The following is a 12500-nucleotide window of genomic DNA, read 5'->3' as shown; positions in this document are numbered from 1 at the left end:
ATGCTGTGACCATCAGGGTAGGGTAGGGTAGGGTAGGGTTAGGGTCAGTGCTATGCGGTGACCATCAGGGTAGGGTAGGGTAGGGTAGGGTTAGGGTCAGTGCTATGCGGTGACCATCAGGGTAGGGTAGGGTTAGGGTCAGTGCTATGCTGTGACCATCAGGGTAGGGTAGGGTAGGGTAGGGTTAGGGTCAGTGCTATGCTGTGACCATCAGGGTAGGGTAGGGTAGGGTAGGGTAGGGTTAGGGTCAGTGCTATGCTGTGATCATCAGGGTAGGGTAGGGTTAGGGTCAGTGCTATGCTGTGACCATCAGGGTAGGGTAGGGTAGGGTAGGGTTAGGGTCAGTGCTATGCTGTGACCATCAGGGTAGGGTAGGGTAGGGTAGGGTTAGGGTCAGTGCTATGCGGTGACCATCAGGGTAGGGTCGGCAGAGCCTTATACAATCAGACCTCCAATGTCGATCAGTCATGCAGCGATTTGCATATGAGTTTATGTTTCTGCCTTGATTTGCTTCTACTTTTAATTTGGTACTCCAAACAGGAACTCCATAGCAGGACCACATGGCACACCCAACCCTTTTCACTCCTGGTTGCCAACTTACTAATATTAAACTAAGCTAAAATAAGTCAACTAACTAACTAACTACAAACCTAATATAACCCACAATAAACTCATCTGAAACACAACCTACCCAAACTCCAATGCATTGCAATGCATTGACCTCCATCAGCCCTCCATCAGCCCTCCATCAGCCCTCCATCAGCCCTCCATCAGACCTCCATCAGCCCTCCATCAGACCTCCATCAGCCCTCCATCAGCCCTCCATCAGCCCTCCATCAGCCCTCCATCAGCCCTCCATCAGCCCTCCATCAGCCCTCCATCAGACCTCCATCAGCCCTCCATCAGACCTCCATCAGACCTCCATCAGCCCTCCATCAGACCTCCATCTTCTCGCTCTTTGAAATCACTGTCTTCTCTCTCTGCAGAAGCTGGGTCCTGCTAACACGTTGCATTTTGTGGTCCGAGATGTGAAGAAGGTGAGAGCGTCATTTAGAAACGACTTTTATTTAGACCTTTATTTAAGGACAAGCTTTGTTTAGGAACGAGTTTCATTCATAGACAGGCTTCGTTTAGAAACTAGCTTCATTTAGACACAGGCTTCATTTAGACACAGGCTTCGTTTAGACACAGGCTTCATTTAGACACAGGCTTCGTTTAGACACAGGCTTCATTTAGACACAGGCTTCATTTAGACACAGGCTTCGTTTAGACACAGGCTTCATTTAGACACAAGCTTCATTTAGACACAGGCTTCGTTTAGACACAGGCTTCATTTAGACACAGGCTTCATTTAGACACAGGCTTCATTTAGACACAGGCTTCGTTTAGACACAGGCTTCATTTAGACACAGGCTTCGTTTAGACACAGGCTTCATTTAGACACAAGCTTCATTTAGACACAGGCTTCGTTTAGACACAGGCTTCGTTTAGACACAGGCTTCATTTAGACACAGGCTTCATTTAGACACAGGCTTCATTTAGACACAGGCTTCGTTTAGACAGGCTTCATTTAGACACAGGCTTCGTTTAGACACAGGCTTCATTTAGACACAAGCTTCATTTAGACACAGGCTTCATTTAGACACAGGCTTCGTTTAGACACAGGCTTCATTTAGACACAGGCTTCATTTAGACACAGGCTTCATTTAGACACAGGCTTCGTTTAGACACAGGCTTCATTTAGACACAGGCTTCGTTTAGACACAGGCTTCGTTTAGACACAGGCTTCATTTAGACACAGGCTTCGTTTAGACACAGGCTTCGTTTAGACACAGGCTTCATTTAGACACAGGCTTCGTTTAGACACAGGCTTCGTTTAGACACAGGCTTCATTTAGACACAGGCTTCGTTTGTCACAAAGTTGGCCTGTTGTGGTGATGTGAGGAAACACTGGACTCAGACTGAAGTCTTCTGGGACTAAAGTCTTTACCTGGTTTCTGGTTGGGAGTACAGTATTCACCTTGTTTCTCTAAGAACAGTCTTGACCTGGTTTCTTGGGGGGAAGTACACTCTTCAACTAGTTTCTGGGTGGGAATACAGTCTTCACTTGGTTTCTGGAAGTACTGACTTCATCTGGTTCCTGGGAGGAGGTACAGTCTTCACTGGGTTTCTAGGAGTACATTCTTCATCTGGTTCCTGGGAGGAGGTACAGTCTTCACTGGGTTTCTAGGAGTACATTCTTCATCTGGTTCCTGGGAGGAGGTACAGTCTTCACTGGGTTTCTGGAAGTACTGACTTCATCTGGTTCCTGGGAGGAGGTACAGTCTTCACTGGGTTTCTGGAAGTACTGACTTCATCTTGTTCCTGGGTGGGAATACAGTCTTCACTTGGTTTCTGGCAGTACTGACTTCATCTGGTTCCTGGGAGGAGGTACAGTCTTCACTGGGTTTCTAGGAGTACATTCTTCATCTGGTTGGAGGAAGTACAGTCTTTACTTGGTTTCTGGAAGTACTGACTTCATCTGGTTCCTGGGAGGAGGTACAGTCTTCACTGGGTTTCTGGAAGTACTGACTTCATCTGGTTTCAGGAAGTACAGTCTTCACCTGGTTTCAGGAAGTACAGTCTTCATCTCGTTTCAGGAACCCAAACCTTGGCAGGAAGTAAAGTCTTGACCTGGTTTTTGGCAGGGAGTACAGTCTTCACCTAATTCCTGGCAGGGAGTACAGTCTTTACCTGGTTTCTGAGTGGGAATACACTCTTCACTTGGTTTCAGGAAGTACAGTCTCCACCTGGTTTCAGGAAGTACAGTGTTCACCTGGTTTCAGGAAGTACAGTCTTCACCTGGTTTCTGGAAGTACAGTCTTCATCTGGTTTCAGGAAGTAAAGTCTTCACCAGGTTTCAGGAAGTACAGTCTTCACCTGGTTTCAGGAAGTACAGTGTTCACCTGGTTTCAGGAAGTACAGTCTTCACCTGGTTTCTGGAAGTACAGTCTTCATCTGGTTTCAGGAAGTACAGTCTTCATCTGGTTTCAGGAAGTACAGTCTTCATCTGGTTTCTGGAAGTACAGTCTTCACTTGGTTTCAGGAAGTACAGTCTTCATCTGGTTTCAGGAAGTACAGTCTTCACCTGGTTTCAGGAAGTACAGTCTTCATCTGGTTTCAGGAAGTACAGTCTTCACCTGGTTTCAGGAAGTACAGTCTTCACCTGGTTTCAGGAAGTACAGTCTTCACCTGGTTTTAGGAAGTACAGTCTTCACCTGGTTTCAGGAAGTAGAGTCTTCATCTGGTTTCAGGAAGTAGAGTCTTCACCTGGTTTCAGGAAGTACAGTCTTCACCTGGTTTCAGGAAGTACAGTCTTCACCTGGTTTCAGGAAGTACAGTCTTCATCTGGTTTTAGGAAGTACAGTCTTCACCTGGTTTCAGGAAGTAGAGTCTTCACCTGGTTTCAGGAAGTACAGTCTTCACCTGGTTTCAGGAAGTACAGTCTTCACCTGGTTTCAGGAAGTACAGTCTTCACCTGGTTTCAGGAAGTACAGTCTTCACCTGGTTTCAGGAAGTACAGTCTTCACCTGGTTTCAGGAAGTACAGTCTTCACCTGGTTTCAGGAAGTACAGTCTTCACCTGGTTTCAGGAAGTACAGTCTTCATCTGGTTTCAGGAAGTACAGTCTTCACCTGGTTTCAGGAAGTACAGTCTTCACCTGGTTTCAGGAAGTACAGTCTTCATCTGGTTTCAGGAAGTACAGTCTTCACCTGGTTTCAGGAAGTACAGTCTTCACCTGGTTTCAGGAAGTACAGTCTTCACCTGGTTTCAGGAAGTACAGTGCTCAGCAGGTGTGACGTGTGTTTCAGGGGAATCTTCCTCCAGATTATCAGATCACACTCATCGACATCGGGCTGGTGCTGGAGTTCCTGATGGGCGGAGCCTATCGCTGCAAGTACACCCGCAAGAGTTTCCGGACACTGTACAACAACCTGTATGGCCTGAAGCGGGTGAGGGGGAGGGGTGGCAAGACAGGGCAGGGGGAGGTGGGGTAAGGTAGGGCCAGATAGGGTGGGGTGGGGCAGAGTGGGGCAGGATGGGGAGGGGTGAGATAGGGTAGGGTGGGGTAGGTGCAGGGAGGGGTGAGGTGTTGTGGGGCAGGGCAGGGTGAGACAGGGTAAGGTGGGGCAATGTAGGGCAATGTAGGGTGGGGTGGTGTCTGTCCAGCTGAGCTCACTTCATCTGGTGTTCTTTCAGCCCAAAGCCCTGAAGCTTCTGGGGATGGAGGTGCGTTTGTCATTGTGTTCTATGTGCTGCTCTATGTGTTGTTTGTGTTCTATGTGTTGCTGTATTGTGCTGTACGTTCTAGGTGTTGCTGGAAGTATGCTATACGTTCTAGGTGTTGCTGGAAGTGTGCTATACGTTCTAGGTGTTGCTGTACTCGTGCTGTACGTTCTAGGTGTTGCTGGAAGTATGCTATACGTTCTAGGTGTTGCTGTACTCGTGCTGTACGTTCTAGGTGTTGCTAGAAGTGTGCTATACGTTCTAGGTGTTGCTGTACTCGTGCTGTACGTTCTAGGTGTTGCTGGAAGTGTGGTATATGTTCTATGTGTTGCTGTATTGTGCTGTACGTTCTAGGTGTTGCTGGAAGTATGCTATACGTTCTAGGTGTTGCTGGAAGTGTGCTATACGTTCTAGGTGTTGCTGTACTCGTGCTGTACGTTCTAGGTGTTGCTGGAAGTGTGCTATACGTTCTATGTGTTGCTGGAAGTATGGTACATGTTCTATGTGTTGCTGTACTTGTGCTATATGTTCTATGTGTTGCTGGAAGTATGGTATACATTCTAGGTATTGCTGTACTTGTGCTATATCTTCTAGGTGTTGCTGGAAGTGTGCTATACGTTCTAGGTGTTGCTGGAGGTATGGTATACGTCCTATGTGTTGCTGGAAGTATGGTATACGATCTATGTGTTGCTGGAAGTGTGCTATACGTTCTATGTGTTGCTGTATTGTGCTGTACGTTCTAGGTGTTGCTGGAAGTGTGGTATACGATCTATGTGTTGCTGGAAGTGTGCTATACGTTCTATGTGTTGCTGTATTGTGCTGTACGTTCTAGGTGTTGCTGGAAGTGTGCTATACGTTCTAGGTGTTGCTGTACTCGTGCTGTACGTTCTAGGTGTTGCTGGAAGTGTGCTATACGTTCTATGCGTTGCTGGAAGTATGGTATATGTTCTATGTGTTGCTGTACTTGTGCTATATGTTCTATGTGTTGCTGGAAGTATGGTATACATTCTAGGTATTGCTGTACTTGTGCTATATCTTCTAGGTGTTGCTGGAAGTGTGCTATATGTTCTAGGTATTGCTGTACTTGTGCTATATCTTCTAGGTGTTGCTGGAAGTGTGCTATACGTTCTAGGTGTTGCTGGAGGTATGGTATACGTCCTATGTGTTGATGGAAGTATGGTATACGTTCTATGTGTTGCTGTACTTGTGCTATACGTTCTATGTGTTGCTGGAAGTGTGCTATACATTCTATGTGCTGCTGTACTAGTGGGATACATTCTATGTGTTGCTGTACTTGTGCTATACGTTCTAGGTGTTGCTGTATGAGTGGGATACGTTCTATGTGTTGTTTGTGTTCTATGTGTTGTTTGTGTTCTATGTGTTGCTGTACTTGTGCTATACATTCTAGGTGTTGCTGGAAGTATGGTATATGTTCTATGTGTTGCTGGAAGTGTGCTTTACGTTCTAGGTGTTGCTGTACTAGTGGTATACATTCTATGTGTTGTTTGTGTTCTATGTGTTGCTGTAAGTGTGGTATATGTTCTATGTGTTGCTGGAAGTGTGCTATACGTTCTAGGTGTTGCTGGAAGTATGGTATACGTTCTATGTGTTGCTGGAAGTGTGCTATACGTTCTAGGTGTTGCTGTACTAGTGGTATACATTCTAGGTGTTGCTGTACCTGTGGTATATGTTCCATGTGTTGCTGTATTTGTGGTATACGTTCTATGTGTTGCTGGAAGTGTGCTATATGTTCTAGGTATTGCTGTACTATTGCTATATGTTCTATGTGTTGCTGTTCTTGTGCTATACGTTCTGTGTGTTGCTGTACTTGTGGTATACGTTCTAGGTGTTGCTGTACTAGTGGGATACATTCTATGTGTTGCTGTACTTGTGCTATACGTTCTATGTGTTGCTGTACTTGTGGTATACGTTCTATGTGTTGCTGTACTTGTGCTATACGTTCTATGTGTTGCTGGAAGTGTGCTATACGTTCTAGGTGTTGCTGGAAGTGTGCTATACGTTCTAGGTGTTGCTGTGCTTGCGGTATATGTTCTAGGTGTTGCTGTACTTGTGGTATATGTTCTATGTGTTGCTGGAAGTAGGGTATACGTTCTATGTGTTGCTGGAAGTGTGCTATACATTCTATGTGTTGCTGTTCTAATTCTATATGTTCTAGGTGTTCCTGTACTAGTGTTATACATTCTAGGTGTTGCTGTACTAGTGGTATACATTCTAGGTGTTGCTGTTCTAGTGCTATACGTTCTATGTGTTGCTGTACTAGTGCTATACGTTCTAGGTGTTGCTGTTCTAATGCTATACGTTCTATGTGTTGCTGTTCTAATGCTATACGTTCTCGGTGTTGCTGTACTTGATGGGTTCTGCGCTGCAGGAGGACGAGCCCCGGGGCAAAGGCAAGGGGAAGAAGAACAAGAAGAAGGAGGAAGAGGAGGACATTGACGTGGACGACCCTGAGCTCAGCCGCTTCCAGTACCCCTTCCATGAGCTGATGGTGTGGGCAGTGCTGATGAAGCGCCAGAAGATGGCGCTGTTCCTGTGGCAGCGGGGGGAGGAGGCCATGGCCAAGGCTCTGGTGGCCTGCAAACTCTACAAGGCCATGGCCCACGAGTCGTCGCAGAGCGAACTGGTGGACGACATCTACCAGGACCTGGAGAACAACTCCAGGTGAGGGAGGGAGGGTGGGAGGGTGGGAGTGAGGGAGGGAGGGAGTGAGGGAGTGAGGGAGTGAGGGAGGGAGTGAGGGAGTGAGGCAGTGAGGGAGGGAGTGAGTGAGTGAGGGAGTGAGGGAGTGAGTGAGGGAGTGAGTGAGTGAGGGAGTGAGGGAGGGAGGGTGGGAGGGAGTGAGGGAGTGAGGGAGTGAGGGAGGGAGGGAGTGAGGGAGTGAGGGAGTGAGGGAGGGAGTGAGGCAGTGAGGGAGGGAGTGAGGGAGGGAGTGAGAGAGGGAGTGAGGCAGTGAGGGAGGGAGTGAGGGAGTGAGGGAGGGAGGGAGTGAGGTAGTGAGGGAGTGAGGGAGGGAGTGAGGGAGTGAGGGAGTGAGGGAGGGAGTGAGGGAGTGAGGGAGGGAGTGAGGGAGGGAGGGAGGGTGGGAGTGAGGGAGGGAGTGAGTGAGTGAGGGATGGAGTGAGGGAGTGAGGGAGGGAGTGAGGGAGGGAGGGAGGGAGGGAGTGAGGCAGTGAGGGAGGGAGTGAGGGAGGGAGTGAGAGAGGGAGTGAGGCAGTGAGGGAGGGAGTGAGGGAGTGAGGGAGGGAGGGAGTGAGGTAGTGAGGGAGTGAGGGAGGGAGTGAGGGAGTGAGGGAGTGAGGGAGGGAGTGAGGGAGTGAGGGAGGGAGTGAGGGAGGGAGGGAGGGTGGGAGTGAGGGAGGGAGTGAGTGAGTGAGGGATGGAGTGAGGGAGTGAGGGAGGGAGTGAGGGAGGGAGGGAGGGAGGGAGGGAGTGAGGGAGTGAGGGAGGGAGTGAGGGAGGGAGGGAGGGAGTGAGGGAGGGAGGGAGGGAGGGAGGGAGTGAGGGAGTGAGGGAGTGAGGGAGTGAGGGAGTGAGGGAGTGAGGGAGGGAGTGAGGGAGGGAGGGAGGGTGGGAGTGAGGGAGGGAGTGAGTGAGTGAGTGAGTGAGTGAGTGAGTGAGTGAGGGAGTGGGTGAGGGAGTGGGTGAGGGAGTGAGGCAGTGAGTGAGTGAGTGAGTGAGGGAGGGAGTGAGGCAGTGAGGGAGTGAGGGAGTGAGGGAGGGAGTGAGTGAGGGAGTGAGTGAGTGAGTGAGTGAGTGAGTGAGTGAGTGAGGGAGTGGGTGAGGGAGTGAGGCAGTGAGTGAGTGAGTGAGTGAGGGAGGGAGTGAGGCAGTGAGTGAGTGAGGGAGTGAGGGAGTGAGGGAGGGAGTGAGTGAGGGAGTGAGTGAGTGAGTGAGTGAGTGAGTGAGTGAGTGAGTGAGTGAGGGAGTGAGTGATTGAGGCAGTGAGTGAGTGAGGGAGTGAGGGAGTGAGGCAGTGAGTGAGTGAGTGAGTGAGGGAGTGAGGCAGTGAGTGAGGGAGTGAGTGAGTGAGGGAGTGAGGGAGTGAGTGAGGGAGTGAGTGAGTGAGGGAGTGAGGGAGGGAGGGTGGGAGTGAGGGAGTGAGGGAGTGAGTGAGGGAGCAAGGCAGTGAGTGAGGGAGTGGGTGAGGGAGTGAGGGAGTGAGGGAGGGAGTGAGTGAGTGAGTGAGTGAGTGAGTGAGGGAGTGAGGCAGTGAGTGAGTGAGTGAGTGAGTGAGTGAGTGAGTGAGTGAGTGAGTGAGGCAGTGAGTGAGGGAGGGAGTGAGTGAGTGAGTGAGTGAGGGAGTGAGTGAGGGAGTGAGTGAGTGAGTGAGTGAGTGAGTGAGTGAGTGAGTGAGTGAGTGAGTGAGTGAGTGAGTGAATGAGTGAGTGAGTGAGTGAGTGTATCTCCAGCCAGCCTGCAGGGGGCACTGTGTCTCACAGGGAGTTTGGTCATGTGTCTCACAGGGAGTTTGGTCATGTGTCTCACAGGGAGTTTGGTCATGTGTCTCACAGGGAGTTTGTCTCTCACAGGGAGTTTGGTCATGTGTCTCACAGGGAGTTTGGTCATGTGTCTCACAGGGAGTTTGGTCATGTGTCTCACAGGGAGTTTGTCTCTCACAGGGAGTTTGGTCATGTGTCTCACAGGGAGTTTGGTCATGTGTCTCATAGGGAGTTTGGTCATGTGTCTCACAGGGAGTTTGGTCACTGTCTCTCACAGGGAGTTTGGTCATGTGTCTCACAGGGAGTTTGGTCATGTGTCTCACAGGGAGTTTGGTCATGTGTCTCACAGGGAGTTTGGTCATGTGTCTCACAGGGAGTTTGGTCATGTGTCTCACAGGGAGTTTGGTCACTGTCTCTCACAGGGAGTTTGGTCATGTGTCTCACAGGGAGTTTGGTCATGTGTCTCACAGGGAGTTTGGTCACTGTGTCTCACAGGGAGTTTGGTCATGTGTCTCACAGGGAGTTTGTCTCTCACGGGGAGTTTGGTCATGTGTCTCACAGGGAGTTTGTCTCTCACAGGGAGTTTGGTCATGTGTCTCACAGGGAGTTTGGTCATGTGTCTCACAGGGAGTTTGTCTCTCACAGGGAGTTTGGTCATGTGTCTCACAGGGAGTTTGGTCATGTGTGTCACAGGGAGTTTGGTCATGTGTCTCACAGGGAGTTTGGTCATGTGTCTCACAGGGAGTTTGGTCATGTGTCTCATAGGGAGTTTGGTCATGTGTCTCACAGGGAGTTTGGTCACTGTCTCTCACAGGGAGTTTGGTCATGTGTCTCACAGGGAGTTTGGTCATGTGTCTCACAGGGAGTTTGGTCATGTGTCTCACAGGGAGTTTGGTCACTGTCTCTCACAGGGAGTTTGGTCATGTGTCTCACAGGGAGTTTGGTCATGTGTCTCACAGGGAGTTTGGTCACTGTGTCTCACAGGGAGTTTGGTCATGTGTCTCACAGGGAGTTTGTCTCTCACAGGGAGTTTGGTCATGTGTCTCACAGGGAGTTTGGTCATGTGTCTCACAGGGAGGTTGGTCACTGTGTCTCACAGGGAGTTTGGTCACTGTGTCTCACAGGGAGTTTGGTCATGTGTCTCACAGGGAGTTTGGTCACTGTGTCTCACAGGGAGTTTGGTCACTGTGTCTCACAGGGAGTTTGGTCACTGTGTCTCACAGGGAGTTTGGTCACTGTCTCTCACAGGGAGTTTGGTCATGTGTCTCACATGGAGTTTGGTCATGTGTCTCACAGGGAGTTTGGTCACTGTGTCTCACAGGGAGTTTGGTCACTGTGTCTCACAGGGAGTTTGTCTCTCACAGGGAGTTTGGTCATGTGTCTCACAGGGAGTTTGGTCATGTGTCTCACAGGGAGTTTGGTCATGTGTCTCACAGGGAGTTTGGTCACTGTGTCTCACAGGGAGTTTGTCTCTCACAGGGAGTTTGGTCATGTGTCTCACAGGGAGTTTGGTCATGTGTCTCACAGGGAGTTTGGTCACTGTCTCTCACAGGGAGTTTGGTTCTGTGTCTCACAGGGAGTTTGTCTCTCACAGGGAGTTTGGTCATGTGTCTCACAGGGAGTTTGGTCATGTGTCTCACAGGGAGTTTGGTCATGTGTCTCACAGGGAGTTTGTCTCTCACAGGGAGTTTGGTCATGTGTCTCACAGGGAGTTTGGTCATGTGTCTCACAGGGAGTTTGGTCATGTGTCTCACAGGGAGTTTGGTCATGTGTCTCACAGGGAGTTTGGTCATGTGTCTCACAGGGAGTTTGTCTCTCACAGGGAGTTTGGTCATGTGTCTCACAGGGAGTTTGGTCATGTGTCTCACAGGGAGTTTGGTCATGTGTCTCACAGGGAGTTTGTCTCTCACAGGGAGTTTGGTCATGTGTCTCACAGGGAGTTTGGTCATGTGTCTCATAGGGAGTTTGGTCATGTGTCTCACAGGGAGTTTGGTCACTGTCTCTCACAGGGAGTTTGGTCATGTGTCTCACAGGGAGTTTGGTCATGTGTCTCACAGGGAGTTTGGTCATGTGTCTCACAGGGAGTTTGGTCACTGTCTCTCACAGGGAGTTTGGTCATGTGTCTCACAGGGAGTTTGGTCATGTGTCTCACAGGGAGTTTGGTCACTGTGTCTCACAGGGAGTTTGGTCATGTGTCTCACAGGGAGTTTGTCTCTCACGGGGAGTTTGGTCATGTGTCTCACAGGGAGTTTGTCTCTCACAGGGAGTTTGGTCATGTGTCTCACAGGGAGTTTGGTCATGTGTCTCACAGGGAGTTTGGTCATGTGTCTCATAAGGGAGTTTGGTCACTGTCTCTCACAGGGAGTTTGGTCATGTGTCTCACAGGGAGTTTGGTCATGTGTCTCACAGGGAGTTTGGTCACTGTGTCTCACAGGGAGTTTGGTCATGTGTCTCACAGGGAGTTTGTCTCTCACAGGGAGTTTGGTCATGTGTCTCACAGGGAGTTTGGTCATGTGTCTCACAGGGAGTTTGTCTCTCACAGGGAGTTTGGTCATGTGTCTCACAGGGAGTTTGGTCATGTGTCTCATAGGGAGTTTGGTCATGTGTCTCACAGGGAGTTTGGTCATGTGTCTCACAGGGAGGTTGGTCACTGTGTCTCACAGGGAGTTTGGTCACTGTGTCTCACAGGGAGTTTGGTCATGTGTCTCACAGGGAGTTTGGTCACTGTGTCTCACAGGGAGTTTGGTCACTGTGTCTCACAGGGAGTTTGGTCACTGTGTCTCACAGGGAGTTTGGTCACTGTCTCTCACAGGGAGTTTGGTCATGTGTCTCACATGGAGTTTGGTCATGTGTCTCACAGGGAGTTTGGTCACTGTGTCTCACAGGGAGTTTGGTCACTGTGTCTCACAGGGAGTTTGTCTCTCACAGGGAGTTTGGTCATGTGTCTCACAGGGAGTTTGGTCATGTGTCTCACAGGGAGTTTGGTCATGTGTCTCACAGGGAGTTTGGTCACTGTGTCTCACAGGGAGTTTGTCTCTCACAGGGAGTTTGGTCATGTGTCTCACAGGGAGTTTGGTCATGTGTCTCACAGGGAGTTTGGTCACTGTCTCTCACAGGGAGTTTGGTTCTGTGTCTCACAGGGAGTTTGTCTCTCACAGGGAGTTTGGTCATGTGTCTCACAGGGAGTTTGGTCATGTGTCTCACAGGGAGTTTGGTCATGTGTCTCACAGGGAGTTTGTCTCTCACAGGGAGTTTGGTCATGTGTCTCACAGGGAGTTTGGTCATGTGTCTCACAGGGAGTTTGGTCATGTGTCTCACAGGGAGTTTGGTCATGTGTCTCACAGGGAGTTTGTCTCTCACAGGGAGTTTGGTCATGTGTCTCACAGGGAGTTTGGTCATGTGTCTCACAGGGAGTTTGGTCATGTGTCTCACAGGGAGTTTGTCTCTCACAGGGAGTTTGGTCATGTGTCTCACAGGGAGTTTGGTCATGTGTCTCATAGGGAGTTTGGTCATGTGTCTCACAGGGAGTTTGGTCACTGTCTCTCACAGGGAGTTTGGTCATGTGTCTCACAGGGAGTTTGGTCATGTGTCTCACAGGGAGTTTGGTCACTGTGTCTCACAGGGAGTTTGGTCATGTGTCTCACAGGGAGTTTGTCTCTCACGGGGAGTTTGGTCATGTGTCTCACAGGGAGTTTGTCTCTCACAGGGAGTTTGGTCATGTGTCTCACAGGGAGTTTGGTCATGTGTCTCACAGGGAGTTTGGTCATGTGTCTCA

The 12500-nt window shown here is 49.7% G+C and overlaps 1 protein-coding gene across 1 annotated transcript in view; it reads left to right on the top strand.

The window, feature by feature from the left end:
• The window catches only part of trpm7 (transient receptor potential cation channel, subfamily M, member 7), a gene marked incomplete at its 5' end in the record, with an annotated part of 49166 nt that overhangs the window by 23783 nt on the left and 12883 nt on the right, over positions 1–12500 (top strand). The window contains 4 exons of the mRNA XM_080498535.1: positions 987–1037; positions 3851–3991; positions 4239–4268; positions 6655–6947. Of these exons, the coding sequence (XP_080354661.1) occupies positions 987–1037; positions 3851–3991; positions 4239–4268; positions 6655–6947 (515 nt within the window). The remainder of the gene's footprint in view (positions 1–986; positions 1038–3850; positions 3992–4238; positions 4269–6654; positions 6948–12500) is intronic.

Source organism: Blennius ocellaris, assembly GCF_963422515.1.
Source record: "Blennius ocellaris genome assembly, chromosome: 1".
NCBI classification, from domain to species: domain Eukaryota; kingdom Metazoa; phylum Chordata; class Actinopteri; order Blenniiformes; family Blenniidae; genus Blennius; species Blennius ocellaris.
This window is presented reverse-complemented; position numbering and strand designations above follow the sequence as displayed.